The following is a 21,049-nucleotide window of genomic DNA, read 5'->3' as shown; positions in this document are numbered from 1 at the left end:
ATCCAGTGGCCTCCCCATGTAGTGGGAAAAGTGGCAGAAAACTCTGGGGGAGAGGAGGGGGTTTTGGTCCTCAAAACCAGCAGGCGACGGGTTAAGTGGGGAAAACTGGTGAGCTCAGAAGAGGCCATTAGTAAACTATACGGGCTGGCAATCCCAAGGTTTATGGAGGTGGATGCACTGCTAAATGCACCAAGAACCCCGGAATATAATAAGAAGTTGGGTGACATCCACCAGGGTCTCGTAAGAGATTTGGCTGAGGTATTCCACCCGCTGGTGCCAAATAGGAAGAAAAAGACTCGCGTTCCCACGTGGTACACCTCCTCTTGTAGGGCAGCAAAGGCTGAGCTCATTGCTGCAATAAAAGAGGGGTCGAGTAAGGCTGAGGTGCGCGCCCTTAGGAAACACTACAAAACAGTGATGGCGTCTGCCAGGACCGACTGGGACTGGAACCACTGGCACGAACTCTGTGATGCCCTAAAAGTTAGGGACTCTCGCAAATTCTGGGCTCTTGTTAACAATGGCACAGGGGAACTTAAGAGCGCAGTGGAACCAAATATTGCCCCTGAGGTCTGGGAGGCCCATTTTGGGGAACTCTATAAAGAAACCAATCCTTGTCCTGTTACAGCTCTGGATGCGCTCTCTGGCATGCAGGACTGTGAACTGGAATTATCCCTGGGGGAAGTGGAGGCAGCCCTGAAGCAACTACCACCGGGGAAGGCGCCGGGCCTAGACAGGCTACCGGGGGATTTGTTTAGGCACCACCTGGACATCTGGGGCCCATACCTTCTCGTTCTTTTTAATGCCATCATAGGAGGTATGCCAATCCCCGGGTCGTGGCTGGGGGCAGAGATTGTTCCGATCCATAAGAAGGGATCTACTCTGCTCCCCGTCAATTACAGGCCCATTAGCCTAATAGACGTCCCCCAGTAGCTTTTTGCGCGCCTCATCCTCAATCACCTCTTGGACTGGGTGGAGGAAAATAACATCATGACCCCCCTCCAGGCTGGCTTCAGAAAGAACACCTCGACCATGGACCAGATCTTCCGCCTTCTCCTCCTTTACTGGAAGACTGTCACCATAGAGGGCGGTAGACTGTACATGGTCTTCGTGGATCTGAGGTCAGCCTTTGACCTAGTCCCTAGAGGGAAACTCTGGGAGGTTTTGCATCAACTAGGAGTGCCCCCACACCTTCTCAGTACCATCATCAGGCTTCACGAGGACAATTATGCCCAAGTAAGGTGTGGGAGGGATGGTAAGCTCTCGGGCAAATTCCCTGTCCTCAGAGGAGTCAGACAGGGTTGTGTCCTGGCGCCAACCCTTTTCTGCCTGTTCATTAACAGTGTCATTCAACATCTTGACACTGTTGAGGACAATGATGCTCCGGTTTTGGCAGGCAGGAGGGTTCCGGCAATCATGTTTGCTGATGATACCCTCCTGCTTTCCAAATCCCCCATGGGGATCCAGAGGATTGTAGATGGTTTTGGCCTTTTCTGTCAGCAACATGGGTTGGAGGTCAACACAGAAAAGACTAAGTTTATGATCTTTAATCCCCCAGCGAGAACCAGACCCAACCCAAAACTGGGGGAAGTTAGCCTTGAGAGGGTCTCGACCTTTGTCTATCTGGGGGTAACTCTACAAGAAAATCTGGCTTGGGACTCCCAGATAGCGAGATCAAGGTTGAAGCTATCCCAGCTAGCGGGTGCACTCCTTAAGGTTGCAAATAAATCCACCTTCAAGCCTGTAAGCCCAGCTATCGAAACCTATAGAACTCAAGCGAAGGCAGCAGCCATGTATGGCAGCGAGCTGTGGGGTTTCAAAGCAGGGAAGGCACTGCTAGCGGTGGAAAACACGTTTCTGAGACGCCTGCTTGCTCTCCCGAAGGGAACGCCACTGCTACCCCTAAGACTGGATCTGGGCTTGCACTCTATCGCTGAAGATCTTTTATCTAAACCCGTGAAGTTCTGGCATCGGATATGGTCCACCGAGGAACTGCATCATTATAGGCAGGACCTTATCAATGTACTGAGGTTGAATGGCAGTAACAAAATCCCCTGGCTGGCTTTTATTAAATCAGAATTGTCCAGTCTGAATTTGCCAGACCTCTGGGATGACCCAGCTCAGGGTTGTCAAAGGATCACACGCAAAACTCTTGCCCAGCTGTACAAAAGCAAAAATTTGGCTGACATGGTGAATGCTCACAGCACCGGCACCCTTACGAATTGTTTTATGGAGTCCAAAAATTCTTACCTGTTTGAACCTTTTATGGATTTTATCTTTCCTTTGCTGGCGAGGAAACTGTTCCTGCAATGGAGGTTTGGCACACTTCCCACTAAAGTATTTACACACAAATGGCGCCCTGGGGATGACAAACTCTGTCCTTGCTGCAAAACCAAGAACGAAGATGACCTCCACATAATGTTTGTCTGCCACGCATACCGGAATCCCAGGAAGCGCTGGATTGCTCCGCTGTGTCGGAACCTGGGTTTTCGCGAATACCTTCAAGCATACAGGGTGATGAAAACAAATACCCTGGGACATATTGTGTTTGCGGTGTCGAAATTCTTAATGGCAGCTTGGTTAATAAGGGAAAAAATGACCCCCTGAACTGGTGCCCTACCCCATGCAGATCCTCTAGCCTTTTATATGTAAATATTTCTGTAACATATGAATTCTATTTTACTGTGCATCTATGTATTGTATTTTATTGTATCTTTTATGGTCCACTGTGGCCGAAATAAAGAATTTTTGGATTGGATTGGATTGGTAAACCCAGCTGTTGATCATGGCTGTGTTGAAGGGTTCCCAGGTGTAGGCTTGTACTTTGTGATCTTTGATCTTTTTTGCCTCTTGTAAAAAAGAATACTAGTGAAGGAACTGACCCGAAGTGTGCCTCCCGGGTCACTAGCGACCATCTCTTTCCTTCCAAGAAATGAAGAGTCAATAAGACAGTAAAGAATACACACCAAGCAATTTTATTAGTAGTGCCCTGCAGCGGAGTCCAGTCTGACCAGCCTCCTGGGATAGCTGCAGAGGCCCTGACTCCTCCTAACATAAAATCAGATATTGTACATTCCCAATTCTAAGAGAATACACCCAGACTGGAAAATTCTGGCTCAGGCTACGGTAAACAAAAGCAGCAAAGAAGGATGAGACATGGTACAGGATTGGGTACATGCTATCTCAGCCCTAAGGCCGTTCGGCCGGTGCCTACCATTCTAAGATGTGGGAATGGGTCTATCTAACAGCAAAGGTATGCAACAATAGATAAGACATTCATTCGTGCAGCAAAGCTTCAACCTTGGGAAATACAAACTGGAGGCGCAGGGGCAGCCTTTCTGCTGAGGCAAGCATTATGAGACAGAAGCTCGATCTCAGTTACAGATCAAGATGGCGCCAATAATGCTAACTTAACACGGAATAGAGTGTAACCATAGCAAAGGGGACATATCAATTCTGTGCATTACGGAAATAACATTTCAAATCTAACAGTAGAAGGTGTGACATCAAACCCTCTGTTTTCAACATAGATCAGTGTTTGTTTATTATTTTTTCTCTATGGAGTTTGTCTTGCTGGCTAAATGTGATCACACATTTGATTCAGTTTCTTTCTTTCGATGTATCAATAGTTCTTCTTGGGAGTAAAACCTTTCTCTCCCAATGGATAGATTAACTAGGACATGTAGGTGGCCTGTTTCGATACATTTTTTTTAAATAATATTTCTGCCTCTTCGAAATACTCTTGTTTTCACTTACAGTGTCTTCTTTGTCAGACCTATCATCAACAAACCACCTATTTCAAGCTCATTCCAAAGAGAAAAAAAACTGCGACCTAGCAGACCCTTTCACCTAATCTCCACCAGACTGACTCTGAGCTGATTCGTTGAAATATCACACATATCTCTTCTTTCTTGGGTGATCTGAAGCTCACCATTGACACAAGCAGAGTTTCTATGTTTCTTCCTTTAACCTAGTGCATGGCCCTACTCTACTTAAGAGGCTGAGTGACCTTGGTGGTATCCATGGTACCATCTTGAACTGGATTTCCTCCTGCCTCTCTTCTTACCTCTCCAACATTCCCTCCCTTCTGCCTTTATCTTCAGCTCCTTTCAATTCTTATACCAACACGTCTCTTGGTTGCACCATTACTACTCTCCTCTACATTTCATACCTAATTCATTTACCTGAATCCATCAAGTTATTGAATCTTACCTGTTACAACTATTCAGTTGACACCCAGATCCTCTTAAAACGTGAAAGACCCTCAGACCTAGGCTACTGTTCCCTGGGCTGTTTCTATAGACTGTTTCCTTGAAGCAGAGGTTCACTGGTTGGTACAGCGGTCAACTGCTTGGAGGCATTAAACACCTTATGTTCAAAGCAGATGAAGCAGATTATCACCGGTAGAAAGTGGGCAAAGTACCATCTCACTTCCTTGTGCACTCGAACACCCACCAGCGAGCTTGAGAGAAACGAGAGACCAGGAAGTGAGATGGGCTCCAACTTGTTGCTTGCACTGGGAGTAAAATCAAGTGATCAAAAGTGACTTTTACGCCAGGCAAGCTCTATGCCGCATCTTCCCTCATCCAGTTTTCCATTACAGTGTTCAGAACACCATTGCCCCGATCCTATAACGCCTAGCTCGTGTGGCGCCCATTCGATCTGGAATGAGTAGCCAGACAATTCCATGTACACATGGACAAGGGCAACCCACATGTCTCACGCCCTGCTGTCCGCCACTGGCTATTTACGGCTACACGCAGCTCATTTAAGACTCTCTGCGTTGTATAGCAGACCATCCACGGCATTGGGCGGACCTTCCTCTAACTAAAACTGAGGAGATATTCCCAAACAAGGATGCTCGGTTTCAGACTCCCTCCAATGCTGATAATCCCGCTTTTCAGAAAAATATGCATTGGTAGCTCTTCTTTCTCTGAACAAGCAGTCAAGCTCTAGATCTCATTCTCAGCCAATATAAGAAGCATCTTCGACCACTTTGAATTTATGAGAGTGGTAAATACTCGGGGGCTTATTTACAAGGCCCTTGCGCCACTTTTGCGTCATTTTTTAACATGAGAAAAGTGACGCAAAAGTGGCGCAAGGGGCTTGTAAATCTGCCCTTAGGTTCTTCCCAAAGAAAAAAACAACAACAAAAACGACACACAGGTCAGTTTTCATGCAGCTCATTATGCAGCTGTCCATAGGATCAGTATCCGCAAATGTGAGTCAGTCTCTCCCCCGAACCTCCGGCACAATATCCAACCTTCCCACGTAGATCACTCAAATCCCACACTCTGCCAGCCATGCACAACAGGCGGTAGCCTGCTCCTCGATGGAGGGCACGTAAGCACTTGAGGGCCTCCTCTGCGAGTAGGAAGCACTATGCAAATACTACAATACAGTATGGTGTAGAGTAGACTGCTGCTTCGCCAGTACTTTGGCTAAAAAGATGCTGATGTGCATTGTATTTCTTCTCTCCCACTGATTAGAAGAGAAAATAATATAATGCCCACATCGTCCCCGTGCCTGTCACGGTGGGGCGCAGGTAGGGGCAACCCAGCTGCTTTGCTTCACTGCTCATAGGCCTTGTTTTTTGGTTTTACACTGGACAGTTAAAGAGCAGACTGCATAACCCGGCAGGGCATCCTACCCGGCTACCCCGTGTTTGAGGTCATTGCGGAATTTCTCTCTTGTCTAGAAGGATCTATAAAATCACATTCCACTTGGTATGGGCCATTTCTTTTATTGTTTCTGGCAATGTGTAAACCGGCTTTATTGCTACGGCTTTTTATAGCGTTTGTAAACAGGCGCAGGGCCCAGCCGTGGAAGGAAGGCCGCTTCTCGGCACCGAGCGTCTGCTCTGCAGCTCTTTTTCCCTGTAATTGAGAGATGGTCTTTGACAGAGGGGCGTACCTTCCATTGGTGCAGCAGGTGCAGGGGCACCGGGGCCCACTGAACTCTGATTAGTGATGTTTATTGATTTATTTCAAAGTTCAAACAAACTGCTATAGGGCACATTTCCTTCCTTGCGCTACTAGGGCCTATAACACACTTTCTACGTCACTGCTTTGACGTGTTTTTTTCTGTTTATTCCCCAGGTCCGTTCGTGATGAACACCCAAGAGGAAATCCGGCAAACCATTGCTGATTTTCAGAACGGGACAAACGGGTTCGAAAGAGCCAAGGCTTGGAGGTCAAAGATTGGAAACAAATGAGGGGTTCGTGGCCTCTTGCGTCATGGACTGAAGCGTGCGGATTGTGTCTACACTATAGAGTGGGCATTATTCTACTTGCATACTGCACTATATATTAAAAACGTGTAGAGTCATAATCAAGTGCGCACGTTGCATACCTAATAACCAAAGTCTAGATGCCGTTGCCGAAATTTGTTGTTACTCATAGAGAATACACGTTTGTGGTGTTATGAATGCGCACAATGTTTTGCAATTTGCATGCGTAGCTGGCAGCTGACCCCATGTCACAAGGATGACTTAGTCAGAATGTTCCAGCCCAGTGCACGAGGCGTGTTGGGACTCGTAGTTTTCATTTTCTCATTATACGGCTTGACCTGCAAGTACCAGCATGCCTAGTGATTTGGCAGAAAATACAGGACTGGCTGGGAGTCATCTTCGGGACACGAGGCCAGGTGACAACTGTGCAGCAATCATGCTTATGGCTGCACGCTTTTAGGAATGTCGTGTATCGTTTTAGCAACTGTAATGCTCCAACCTTAAAATCAATTATTGGTGTGTGTATATATACATGTATTGTCTGTCACTCTGAATTCCGTTATACCAACCATATGTAATAAAGTGCCTGACTTCAGAGCGCATCAGCTGTCCTCCGCTACATTTTATGAAGTATAAAATGGTTAGAGGTGTGAGTCGCCTTCGAGGCGCGTGTGGAGTTTGGTGGCCGGGGTTTCGTGTTTCAGGTAATCTGTTTCGGGGCAGCGGTTGGCGGGAGAAGTCGTTTAAAGCGACCGCGCTATTGGTGGCTGGGAGTGCAGCCTGTCAGAATGGGACGAGAGCCAACATGGGACTGTGTTCTACCAAAGTCTGTGTCAGATTTAATTCACGTGCTTCTCCTAGCTCCCCTGGAGGCTGCCGAGCACGGACGGGCTCTGAATTGGGTCTCAGCCCTCACGAGCCCAGGACATCGGGAGCTGCCGCCGAGCATCCTTCAGACAAGCTGCAACCTTGGAACTTCCTTCAAAGCGGATTTTATCCTTTAAATATTTCTTGCAAGAGTTTCGTTATTACGGCGGCTCGCTGGTTTCACCTGAAAGATACCTCCGAGCTCCAGTCCGCACCTGGCTCCCCCAGACGGAATATGTAAACAAACGCAGGGAGACGCAAGCAAGTGTTGCAAAACTATTCGAAAACCCAGTTAGACTGCTGCATTCAAGTGACAGGACTAACCAGTGCTTGCTCCCCGGATTCCATTTTCAGCGATTTTCCTGGTGGGGGGTTCTTGCGTTGTTATTTTTGTCTTTTTTTTTTTGTTGCTGCTATTTTTATTTTGATATGCATCACCGTGTCGGGTAATTCAGTGAGGATATCACCGAACACAATGCGTAGCCTCTGGGCTGTTGTGCATCTCTGCATGCTGTCTTCACTGCATTTGCTGCTGGGCTTTGATTGCGAGCACAGCTCTCTGAAGGTAGGTGGAATTTGTCTGCCAATCTTATACTAATATCGTGTCTTATAAAGCGCTCAACGTTTGGGCTGTCCAAGCGCTACAATAATAGGTGCTGCTGGTACCCACCTAAATTGTACTAAAGGTATTATGGTCTGCGCGGGATGTATGCCCGAGCCTGGTGGGGTGCCGTGTTTGGAGATGTGCGACTTGCAGGTTAGGCACACATTTCAGCAGTGAGTGCATTGACCCACTGGGCACTTTTGCTGAGAATTAGTCTGCATTGACCCCCACGCGTCCTACGCTTTTGATATATATATATTGCCGGATAAGACTACATATTAGCGAGTAGATCTTAGGAGACAATGTTTTTCTGTTCAGGCTGACGCAAATATGCAGTGTTTTTATGTTGGTCTGTGTATGTCGCAAAGTACGGACGGAACTGTTTGCACTTTTACATAAATCAGAAAGAAAAACTGCAACACTAACTTAAACACAGCTTAAAAAATGGTACATTGCATGCTGCTATGTACTCTCGCTCTAATGTCTGCTGGCAAAGAGATATAGGAAAAGACTCGATTTGGCACAAAGGAAAGCATTTTTAGATGATGGTGTAAAAAGTGAAGAGAGGTGTTTGCGATTTAAAAAATGTGTTTATGATTTTGAACGGGCTATATGCTGGCAGCAAAGGGCCTTCTCCCCAGCAGAGTACAGTGTAGTTGGCACAAAAGTAGCCAGGGTTGACCCAAAGAATTAAAATCAGTTGATGCAGAGTTCCTTATGCGTCCAGATTTCAGGCAGCAATAAAAATGTCAAGATGACTCTCTTGTGATCAATGTTCCCGCTAAAAAGAGGGATTCGGAGTTTTGTTTAGTGGCAGTTTCGACTTGCCATAGAGTAGCACAGAGGGTTGATATGCCTGCTGCAAAGAACAGATCTGTATTTAAAGTGGATAGTTGAGTTGATTAGTAAAGCCAGACTTTACCAGCACTTTAAAACAAATGAAATGTATGAGAGAGAAGGGCTATGGAGAGATGAGGGGCCCTTTTGCTGTGTGATAGTGAGGGAATCTGAGGAGGAGGTAAGAGGGGGGGAGGGGGGGGGGGGGTCAGGACACCAGCACAAAAGCTGTCCTGAAGCTTACGAAATCCTGTAGGCGGGAGGGAGGGGGGGGGGGGGGTTAGGGGGTTCTCTGTGGCAAGATTTTCATGTCTCCGATAAACACCACACTGGCAATCCTCCCTCCATTTGATACTTATCACATTCAGTTGTGGAGCTAGGAGAGAGCCCTAACTAGTTGAGTAATTGACTCTGGCAGGGCAGCTTCTCTAAAACCAGGGTCTCTGGAATTTTGTGGCCGTGGAGGACACATTATTATATGGTATAGTGTCATTTGTATAGCACTTCCTGTCCCGATCTTTGTCGCTGAAGCACTTATCCACACGGTTAGCACGCTACCCTGCATGGGGTCTGTGTGGTTGGAAGAGAGTTGTCTCTCCGTTGAGCCTATGTTGGAAGTGTTTTTATGTCACGCATGAGGACCACTGAGGTGCGGCTCTGGCCTGTAGTGCTTGGTGGTGTGAAGGATCAGGAAGTCTGAGAGAGACGTTTTTACTTTGTGGTATGCTGGAGGCTCTGATTCGTGCTCCACTTCCATTTTTTATATCCGTAATTTCTAGTTTTTGTTCTCAGTCCAGTTTCCTATGCTGGCAATAGCAGGATGTTGTCCTTTTTTCCATTTTATGGATCCTGGGTGGGTTGGATTCCAGGTGGAGAGATAGAATGAGGGGGATCAGAGATCTGCCCAGATAGACTGCGCTTGACTCCCTTTACATGATTGCCAATAAGTAGGGGGAATTGCCAAGACGCATTGAGCCACGGTCGTCCTTTTATTGTTGGCTTTATAAAGTGACAGTGCTCAGAGTTCGTGATAGTTCTATTCAGACTGATAAAGACTTACCAAAGGTGTGCACTGGTTATCCCATATTTAAACCAGTGGTGTAACAAAACTTGAGGGGGGCCCCCCTGCAAAGTAAAAAGAGGGGGCCCCCACCATCTGGACCCAATCAGGAGCTCTCAGGCCAGGGGCGGTCGGTCCCCCTAGGAGCTCTGGCCCCCCGTACCGCAGGGGCTGTGGGGCTATTGTTACGTCACTGATTTAAACATATACTAAAACTGCCTCTGCTATAAATCAAGTCAGTCTATATTTGCAGACCGTATGAGTCTGAATGTACAGGATGGATCAGTCATCACAATGATTTTTTCTCACTTTGTGATCCAAAAGAACATAGTTTACAATCACAATGCTGGGGCGCGTCATGAACAACTAGGGACATTCCATCATATCAAATTAGCATTCATTTGATTTCAACAATACAGAACACATTTGTGCCAAGGATATCTACAGTGACAATAACTCATCACCGTTGTGGAAGGGTTTTAAGGGCAAGAAATGCCCACAGAATAATATTTCGCAGCAGATAAAAACAACAGTTTTTTGTATGAATAAGGTTAGTGTCCACCAGTCCATCGGTTTGGATTTCAAGTGGGAGTATTGTTTCATGTTGTTCTTCAGAGGATGTAGTATCTTTCCCACTACCAATAGTCAATAGTATGTGTGAGCACTTGTAAATTCGATATAGTTTGTCCGTCCTTTAAAATGTCAGTTTTTTCTCAGGGGCGGGAGGGGGGCCGTGGGGGGGGGGTAGGGCAGTGCTTTTCAAACCTTATTTACTAGGGGTTCTCCTCAGGACAGGGGTCTGGTGAAGATGGTTCTGCTGGGGAATACTACTTAGAGTTTAGACTGGCAACCCTCTCAGGAGGTTAGGGAGGGACCATAGGAGGTTGATATCTTGAAAAACACTACATAGCGCCAGGACATGTGTACTGGTTGTGATGGTCTCCATGTCATCACGCCTAGGCGTGCAAAAATACGATTCTTCGTTAGCCGCGTGCCTCTAGATCATGCTGTTTTTTTGTGGCAGCACCAAGTGTTAAGAACGTGCATACCTTTTCATAGTTTAAACCCACTGAATGTTGAGGGGTGATCAGCCTACCCAGTCAGACCTGCAGTCCCCCCCCCTCAGGTGAGTAGTTGCGTTTAACAAATACTGATTGGTTGATTAATATGTTAACTGTAGAGAATAATCTTTTTACCTTTTAGTTGAGCGCTAACAGGGAGTGTCATTCGCCTGGGGTTAGAGGAACGGCGTGCTCAATGGTTGTTATTCGAGGGCGGCTGATGGATGCTTCTTCTGGTCCGGACAACAGCTAACGATGTGCTGCATCTTCCTAGGCATGCCCCACTGCTAGCTAAAGGAGGGGGAGTTTTTTCTTTGCGCCTGCTTTCATGACATGATGGGAAATGTGGTGCAGGCTGGGCCAGTGGTTCTTGAGTGGTTGCATTCTAGAATGAAATAAGAGCATTCAGGGGCGGCTCTAGGCACATAGCGGCCCTGGGCAGGGAGCGTAGGTAGAGTAAGCATGAGCGAATTTTGCGGATCTCGCGTTCGCGAATTTTGCGGATTTGCGGATTCGCAATCCGCAAAATCCGCGAATTCCCGCGAATTTGCGGATTTTTATTTTTTTTGTGTTCGCCCGTGTTTCTGCCAGTTCGCGAGGGTTTTGTACACTTTCGCAAATTGCGAACTTACCTGTCGGGTCGCAAGTTTCGCGAACTTGTTGTTTCTACGTGTCCAGCCTGTTTGGGACACTCTTCTTCATCACTGCCACTCTCTGTCACCACTGCCACTCTCTGACTACTCATGCCACCCTCTGGCCCACCCATGCCACCCTCTGTTTCATCACCACACCCTCTGGTTGTCCAGTGTACATTATTTTCGGCAAAGCAAAGCACACCTTCCCTGCCTCAAGTGACCTGAATTAATTTGGGGCTGATTAATGTGTCACAGAATATTTTTTTAGCTGGCACCTGCTTCCTTAGTGCGCCCTGATTAGTGATCTTTTGCACTTGCTAAGTGCTTTCATTGTTGCAAAATTAGTTACAACACCTGCCCTGCCCCAACTGACAATAATGAATTAGGGGCTGATTAATGGATTTTAACTTCCAGCCTGGCTCCTGCTTGTCTCCCTTAGCTGTAATTCAGGACCTTTGTGGCATATGTGTAACTATTCTGAGGTTCAGAGCAGGGTCACATAATAGTTTCAACTGGCAACTGAACTCTGGAGGGGCCCCTCAGGAAGCACTACAGGAAATGGCTACTAATAATGAGCCTGAACTTTTGAACCTGGTAAGTAGTTACTTTCAGTTTTGCTAAAATCGTATTTCTGCAATTTTGCACTTATTCGCGGGGCGCGAACTCACGCGAACTCACGCGAGCAGTGCGAGCAAAATCCGCTGCTCGCGGATTTGCGGATTTTGCGGGAGATTCGCAAATCTCGCGGATTGCGGATTTCCCGAAAATCCGCAAAATCCGCGAGCGGAACGGATTTTCCGCCCATGCCTAAGGTAGAGGGCCGTGGAAGAGGGGGTCCGGGCGGGGCCCCAAAGAGGGAGGGGTCAGGGTTATTTGGAAGTGGAACAGAGCCGAAGGCTGACAAATCTCTGCCAGGGGCAGCCACGCACATATGTATCCATCCTCAGAGGATGATTATATTAAGGATATATATTGGTGTGGCGGCCCCTGGGGTTTGGCGGCCCTGTGCAGGTGCACAGCTTGCACATGCTTAAGGCCGCCCCTGGAGCATTCCTTGTTTGATGTCCCGTTTCTGGCTCAAGGGAAGGGATCTTTCTTAATGTCTGTGTTTCATGGCATGATGGGGAATGTAGTACAAGTGGGGGCAATGCTTCCAGAGTAATGAGTTCAACCTTTTCCGAATATATTGGTTTAAACGTGGTCCATGCATATGAGAAATATCTTATTTTTGAGATGTGTATTTGGCTTGTTTGTTTATGGCGGGCAAAGTATCTTTTTAATGTTAATCACTCATGGGATGATTTGGGCTGAAGTGGATTTTTTGAAGCATTGAAAAAGCAGAAGGGACTTCTTGATCTAGGTGAGGGTGCTGCTCACTCTATACTACCAAGGATTGAATCAGAACATATCTACTTTTATTGTTTTTATTTTGTATTCTTGCCACCTTGTACGATCGGTAATGGTAGTGTGTGAAAAAAAATTGAATACAAATTGTACAAACACCTATTTAAATAATTGATTAGAGGATGAATCGGATTATGCATTTTATAGAGGAATAAGTATTGGTCATAGTACTGAGCATCAGTACATGTGAGTGAAAAGTAAAATGAGGAGTTACTCATATTAGAGTTTTTCATTTCCAAACATCTTGGACTAGCCTGCAGCTGTGCTGTTGTGCCACCACAATAAATCCGTGCCTATGTCCGTGGCATTTGCATTGCCACCCTGTGAACCTGGGGCCATATTTAAAGACCCCTGGCCTAGCCATTGTTTCATGCAAGGGCTTAAGTGCGATTTACTAAGCCACACAAACCTACCTTGTGTGTTCCTTCGTGGTTTAGTAAATCCAGAATAATGCAAGGTAGCGCAAATCACTGCCATGTGCTAATCTGTCTTGGTAAGGCCATCATCTTATCTCTTTATTCAATTATTGAAGAGTAATCATAAAAGAACAGTAAAAAGACATGTCATAAAGTCAACACAAATCTATATATAGCGATGCACAGTCACAACATATTCTGACCATCAGAAAACGGGTTATATTAATAAGATAAAAAGGAGTCTTAAAATTCATTAAGTTGCACCAGCGCCAAGCACTTTTTAAAAATCCACCAGCAGAATGGAAAGCAGCCAGCTCATACATCATTAGGAGAAATTAAAATGCCGGTCTGTATTGCCAAAACCCGTAAGCCTTATGAATAGGTAGTAAGTGTCTGTGTCAGAAAGGCTCATAATAGCAACAAAAAAAGCAAAGTGCTCTAACGTTTGCAAAGAGGAATTATCACAGGGGCAAACTAATATACTTTTTGGGTCTTACTGGCCTGTTTGAAATTAGAGGAGGCTGTGGATTAAGCCTAGCCACAACTTAGTTAGAAGGGACCATTCCCAGAAATTTCCCATAATGCTTCGGGAAGGCGTGTGAAGCTTGGGCATTCCCATGCATCCACCCATACATTTTGGTGCGTTCCCAGATGTAAAAAACAAAAATATGAGGAAGGGTCTATAGGGGAAATATATTTAAAGACCTAATTGCATCCTATCCCCTAATCTAACTGACAACAAATACACAAGGGATGCTAAAGGTCTGTGTGTGGCTCAAAAATTGTCTGCTTGTTCAGAGATTGATGCATGAAAATTGCTGAATTAAGTGAGAAATAAAGAGGTGTGTAAAGGGAAGAAGAAATATACCCTGTAAGACCTGTAAACATGGGAATGCGTCAAAATGGTACTCCTTCCTGACAGAGGTGTAACAAGGAGAAATATCCTTCTGCAGCACACCTCGAGAGAGAGGAAAATGCCTCTATGGAAGGTGACCATCCCTGCACACAAAAAATCCTGCCTGTAGCGCAGGCACTCTTGCACCATGGCAGAAGGGTGCCTGCGTAGGCACTAGGCAGCGCTCAGTGCGCCAGCAGGAATGCATTATATCTTAGTACAAATGGCGCATTCCTGCTCTCTTGTCAATCAGCGACGCAAGTTGTCTTGCTGCGTTCTGTGACTTTATGATAGATCTACCCCTTAATATTTAAACGATAGCAGACCATTCCCATATGTAACTTAACATTAAATATATTCAGTTGGTATAGTATGTAGCCCAAACAACACACCACATTATAGCTCAGGCAACAGACAACCACTCATTCCCTCTTATAGATCAAAGTTAACAACCAAGCATGTGGCACTTTCACCCATTGACAAGCATCCCATAAATATTCGAGACAAGATGGAGCACATCATATTCATCAGAGTGCAACAATTAAAATTCCCCTTTTAATACTGCTTTGAGAAGGCCACTCTTCATGGAACAAACAGGCCAGACTGCTATGGCCTTTTTTAGTGAGTGAATGGGCGATGCTCCCATAAACTCCCCCGAGGAGTAACCTCTAGTGAGGGCAACAGTAAATCCGGAGTAGAGAGCAACTTCTGTTGCTGACCCCATTGGCGATTCTAATAATCTTGTTATGTGGATACGGACATCAGTGAAACGGGAATACAGCAATAGAACCCATACCCCCAGGTTGCTCCCGCCCGCCCCCATCCAAACCCTCAAATCAATACTTGATGACCAGAGCTGTGGGTAAAAGAGGTCATGTTTATTACAAACCATCACACAAACATAACAATATAAATTAATACAATTCCATACAATATGGATTTATCAAATTCAATCTCTAAACGATATTTACATTTAAGTTGATCATAAATTCATAATTCATCACCAAGTCCAACAGAACTCAATTTATATGCATAAAGACTGTTGTCAATTGTTCCAGCACTAAGGGGCCTTCTGGCTCGCGTCCCCCAACCAACTGAGAACCATGCAAGGCGCAACCCACCTGCGTCCTTGAGAGGTGAGTCCCTGACATCTGGACCTTGTCCGCCACCCTAGGGGCCCCCCCCTCCACTACCAGGCTGCCCATCGGGGCTCATAGGGAATGCTGTCCCATGCCCTAGATTGTAAGCTGGCGCCCTTGCCCCCAGCCGGTGTCTCCATTCTCCCTTGGGTGAGCTTACAATCTCTCCCCCCTCAGGGCTGCCCTAGGGAGTATGCAGGAGGACTCCCCTTAACAATGTAAGTCACTTTATGTGACCCCCTTCCACTACTCTCCATTCAACTTCCAACACCTTCCCAAGCTCTACCTCTAGGGATGGGTGGGTGGGAAATTCACGAAGTCCCCTGCACACAGGGCCGGCGCCGTAATGAAGAGAGGATGAGGACCTGGGCAAGTTGACCTATTAGGCGCCACCCTCTTCTCCCCCCCCCCCCCCCTCGTTGCCTGCCCCAACCGGAAGTGACATCACGCCGTTGCCCCTGACGTAATTCTTGCCTTAGTCACGCCCAATCACTCAATGAGGAGTCACGAGGGCATGGTCGGGTAACGGGTTCCTGGGGGCGGTGTCCTAATGGCGGGCTTCCCTATAGTATGCGCTTTCCATAGTACCTAGACTATTACTACACAGACACATGACTGGGGTGACCAGGTGTCCTGGATTTTACCGGACAGTCCTGGGTTTTCACCCGCTGTCCCAGCAGATTTCGGCAATTTTGTCTCCTGTCCCGTTTTTTAGAGGGGGAGCACTGAAACCACGGAGAGGTACTTATTGGTTGTTCTAAAGTTGTGGTAGTTTACAGCTGTTATAGGTAAGCAATTTAATTAAAAGGTGTTATGTTGGTTTTAGAAATTACATTGTATTAATTTTGTTAGTGCCTCTTCTGTGTTCCTATGTTGATAAGAGTTGTCATTCTGTGCCGCTCCATTGATTCAAATTCAAATTCAAATTCAAATTTAGCTTTATTCGATTTATCAGAAAAATCATAAAAGCATACAAGTACAGTTTATACCATAAATCTAAAAACGGTTTCCACATAGACAAAATTTGTAAAAATGGTTTCCACATAGACAAAATTTGTAAAAAATCTATAAAACATTTTTCCAGATATAAAAAGGCTGTGATAGACATTTAAACGGAAGGCCTCATATTGCAGTGTTTAGTTGATTTAAACATATAAAGCTTAGATCATAGAGTTTCTGTGTTTCATCACTGACATTAAAAAGCGAGAAACAACAAAGATAACATACACCTCATCAAACAAGAGTAACTTCAGATAAGCAGTTTTACATGTTCTTATCCCCCAGCGTTTAAGAAGAGGTAAAAGGAACAATTTCCTCGGGGTAGAGTACAGGTTACAAAAGAACATAATATGAATGTTACTTTGTGATGAATGATCATCGCATGGGCAAATTAGATTCAACGAGGTCCAATCATTCTGTTTTGGGAAGGTGACCATGCGAAAGAAAGTCCCTAAACGCAGCCTAGTGAGAAGCATGCGAGGGTAGGGTGCAGTTTCAATCCTGAGATACAATTGTAAACCTTCAATGGGGGTAATTCGTTGGTAACTCAGGGTAGTGCTTTTGAGTTTCTCAGTGTTCCATCTGGCGCTTTCTAGGTATGTAACTAAAAGTTTTTTGAGGGCTGGCATAGACAAGGTTTCTAAAGACTCTGGGTCATCATAAAATTCGGGGTGTCCAATGTTAGAGAACATCAACTGGACGTATCGTAGCCATTTAATTTTTGATGCGCCATCCAAGGTCAAGCAGTCTGTGATGAGTTCTCTGTTGAATTGGCATTCCACGGTGGTCCAAATTTTGTGCCAAAGCAAACACAGTGATAACTTTATAATGTCACTGAGGTATTTGAGGCCAGTCTCAATGTGGGTCATAAAAGTCGAAGTAGTTTTGTTCACACCTAGTAAGTAGCGGATAAAAATGTTCTCACAGGTTTGTAGTGAGGACACATTCTCGAAACCCCATAGACCTGCTCCATAGGTGGCCGTCGCTATACACTTTGCCCGATAGATCTGTAACATCTCAGCAATAAGTTTGCCCCCAATTTTAGCTGCGAAAGTTCGCAGGGCCCCAATAGCACGGCTGAAGGCAAGTTTCCTGGCAGATACTGCATATTTCCAACCTCCTCTCCTCTCGAAGACAACGCCCAGGTAGCAGAAGGTGTCCGTGATCTCAATTTTTTGCTCATCATGATATATTGAGCATTGTGGTCTTTTATTTTTTTGGGAGCAGGACATGGAGAAAGTTTTAGAGGTGTTCACTTTCAGGTTTCTTTTCCCCATGTAGGATGAAAATTCAGTTACGGCTCTCTGCAACCCTACCTTAGTCCTAGTCATAATTGCCGCGTCATCGGCATATAAGAGAATGGGTACAGGCCTACCATTGACAGCTGGGTAATCACTTGGCAAATTTATTAAATGCTCTGCGATGGAGTTTATGTAAAAACTAAATAGGAGGGGCGCAAGTATGCAGCCTTGCCTAACCCCTCTATTTATGGCAAATTTTTGTGTGCATTGCCCCTGAGTCCCGAACCTCACTCTGGCACCGGCATCTCTGTATAATTCTTTTATGAATATAATAATGATAGGATCCACCCCAATGTGTTCCAATGTTGACCAGAGCTGCAGATGGTCCACACAATCAAATGCTGAGCTAAGGTCAACAAAGGTAACAAACAGGTCCCCTTTTTTGGCCTCAGTGTATTTGGAGATCAATAAAGACAGGTTTAAGCATTGTTCCTGCGAACCCAGTCCCTTTCGGAACCCATATTGGAGCTCCGAGATGACCTTTTTCTCTGCCTCCCAGTACTGGATCCTCTTAAGGACGATCCTTCCTGCGATTTTCATAAGTCCGTCCAATAGCGAAATTGGACGGTAGCAAGCAGGATCGTCCCTGTTCCCCTTTTTAAAGATGGGCACTACAATTGCGTCTGACCAGGTGTTAATTAAGCCACATTTGTTTCCCATATTTAAGACGTTAGTTAACAGGGGAACCCAGAAATCCAGATTTGTTTTGTAGACGTCCACTGGGGTATGATCAGGGCCAGGGGCTTTCCCTGACGGACTTTCCCTGAGGGCATCCTCCACTTCTAGGGTGGTAAAAACCAGATCAATTGGATAGGGGGATACTGGGGGGTCACTTAACGGGTGATCCTCAGTTATTTTATCCAGGGGTGAAGTTGCCTTTTGTTGGTTCCGGGTGTCCCCCTGGCTATTGGTGTAAAGTTTGCCGTAATGTTCTACCCAGAGCTCTGCCGTGATTGCTACGTCTATGGAATTGTCACTATCTTTTGTGTTATATACAGATCTTATGACTTTCCAAAAGAGGTTAGTGTCCTTATTCCTAGCAGCTTCCCCCAAGGCTTCCCAGGCCTCCCTCTTCATTGTCGCCCTCCGATGGTTAAGTGCCCTCTTGTACTCTCGTCTCGCCTGGGAAATTTGAACCCTGTCTTTGGGAATGGCGGATAAAACTTTCTTTAAATTCTTCAGGGCAGCTGTACACCTGGAGTCAAACCACCCACGTGTGTGTTTCCCATTCTTTTTGTGGCTCCTAGTTAGCGTATCTTTTATGTATCGCTGGATATTAGAGAAGGCTGCCATTATGGCCCTTGGATCAGTGTCTTCTTCTAAACAGACAAATATGTCTGTAGAGCAGGATGATATGAGGTTGTGGAAGAAAATTGTAGGGTTCATTTTCTCCCACTTTATCACATAGCCGTTGATCTTTGTTAGGGTGACCTCAAGTGGATAAAGAGCCCCACTAGATTCCTTTAATTTCCCCTCTGCCAGCCTTACCCCAAAAATAATAGGATAATGATCGCTCATTGGGTCATCCCCAATCTCCCAAAAAGTTATAAAATTGGGATTGGTGGGTGATATTAGTGCAAAATCGATAGTAGTTTCACAGCCTCTTCCATTATATGTTGGGGCAAAGGGAACTGGGGGGGAGCATGCCTGATTGATGAAGGTAAGATCAAAAGAGAATATGATACTCTTAAGGAGAGACCCCAGATTGGTGTGTGAGAAGTGAAAAGGGCCATCCTCCTCGTGATCTGAAAGGCCGCACAAACCTAACTCAGAAGATGGACAGATGGCACAATTAAAATCTCCCACCCACAGTACTGTGTGGTCCCCCGTGTTTTGATCTCTCAGTTTGTGGATATGATGGGTCATTTTGTTCAGAATCAATTCCATTTCATTGGCTGGCATGTTATTATAAAAATTCACCAGTATCACCTTTTGTGTGGTGCCCCATTTAAAAGAAAGGATTTGGAAGTATTGATCAGAATGGGAATTATATACTTTTACATCCCCTACATTCGAGATATATATGCACAGACCCCCTTTATTGCGACCTTGGGGAGAAGGAACAGCGGGTGAATGGAATGTTCGGTACCCCAGAATGTGGCTTTCCTCTACAAGCCAGGTTTCTTGCAGGCAAAGGATGCCATGCTTCTGCACAATCTCCAACCAAGGTTTGTGGGTGATCTTATTACCCAGGCCTGCTACATTCCAGGATAGGAGTGAATGCTTTAAGTCACTATTTTTCTGGTATGGTTGGCCCACGTTCCCCATTATGTCTATCGGAACTAGGGAATGTGCCATCTCTATCTTTTGTGTGGCCTGCACAGGAAGGGGACGCTGTTCGGGGCAGGGTTGATCTGCCCCCGGTAGGGTTGAATTTTTGTTAATGGGTGATAATTTATCGCTGTTACTGGCATTCATTGGGTAATTTTGGTCACTCGACGGGGGTAAGGGATCGATAGTTCCCAGTCAATCCACCTGATCTAGGCATTCAAACCTGTTCATAGTGGGTGCTCCTTCCCACCAGTTGTTAGTGGATTGCCATCCCTGCCCCTGACCTTTCCATCTATGATTGTGGGCTATAGACCAGGCCCCAGGTAGCTCTACTGTCTGTTTTGGAGGGTAAAAAAAGGTAAGGGGTTTGGTGACGATGGATTGGTCGGTCGCATATGGATCCCAAGTGGTGATGAGTTGGGCTGTGTGGGGGTCTGCAAATGAGACCACGATGCAGTCTCCAGGTATGGATTTATAGGTGCGACCCACCCATGGGACTCGCCTGACCATTAGGACCCTGCTCCTGGTGGTGTGAGGGAGCTGCCTGTTGACATTTAGCCAGTAGATCACTTTGTTCTTTAAAGACCACTGGGTCTCCACTGAATCAGGGTCAAGCGGAGGTACCCCAGCCAAGATGACAACATAGGGCCCGGCGTCAGGGGGGAGATCAATATAGCCCCCGCGAAAGTTCTGATGATTTTGGTGTTGGTTGAATGTGCGCTGTGAAAGAGGGCTGATAATCTTATTCGCCTTCTGGGCAGCTCTAGCAATAGTTTTGGGCTGCACCTGTTTTTTGGGGGGTTTTATCTCTGCTTTTAATGAGTTGGATGTGGGGTGAACAGAGACGTTTGAAATTGTCCGAGGTTTGGGAATTGGAATAGGTTTAGGTAGTGGAGGGGGCAAAGGTGAGGGCAGAATTAAAGGAGCAAGGGAGGCAGCGTTAGGGCCTAGAGCCGGTTGGATGCCAGCATTACTAACCTGGGGGACACCCTCAGTGATATGGGGATATGTTGCTTCCAGCTGTTTTAGGCTAAGCGTGGCCAGGGATACTAAGGTCTTATCCATTTCAAGAAGGTGATTCTCAATAAGTGACAGTCTGAGTTCAAAAGGTGACAATAGTTGTTTTAATGTAGCCCAGACTGTTTTGAGAAAGTCTTCATCGTCACCCGCCTTGTCCATGTCCCTCCCTAGCTCGTTTTGCCCTCCCCCTGTTAAGTTCTCGCCAGAAACAGCGAGATTCTCTGAAGCAGGGGCAAGAGTGATGTTAGAATGGGTAAGTTCGCTATCACCCCCTGTTGGCTGAGTGACCGAATGTGATGTTTGTGTGAGCTCCC

General features: G+C 46.0%; 2 protein-coding genes across 2 annotated transcripts in view; both read left to right on the top strand.

Moving 5' to 3' along the window:
- PIR (pirin) overlaps positions 1–6,828 on the top strand; it is a 397,572-nt gene extending 390,744 nt beyond the window's left edge. Inside the window, exon 7 of the mRNA XM_086934415.1 lies at positions 6,096–6,828. Coding sequence (XP_086790541.1) covers positions 6,096–6,211 — 116 coding nt within the window. The 3' untranslated portion in view covers positions 6,212–6,828. The remainder of the gene's footprint in view (positions 1–6,095) is intronic.
- Positions 6,829–7,452: 624 nt separating this feature from the next.
- VEGFD (vascular endothelial growth factor D) overlaps positions 7,453–21,049 on the top strand; it is a 508,699-nt gene continuing 495,102 nt past the window's right edge. The window contains exon 1 of the mRNA XM_086933335.1: positions 7,453–7,658. Coding sequence (XP_086789461.1) covers positions 7,569–7,658 — 90 coding nt within the window. The 5' untranslated portion in view covers positions 7,453–7,568. The remainder of the gene's footprint in view (positions 7,659–21,049) is intronic.

Source organism: Lissotriton vulgaris, chromosome 8 (assembly GCF_964263255.1).
Source record: "Lissotriton vulgaris chromosome 8, aLisVul1.2, whole genome shotgun sequence".
NCBI classification, from domain to species: Eukaryota; Metazoa; Chordata; class Amphibia; order Caudata; family Salamandridae; genus Lissotriton; species Lissotriton vulgaris.
The sequence above is the reverse complement of the archived record's forward strand: the minus strand, read 5'-3'. Positions and strand labels throughout refer to the sequence as shown.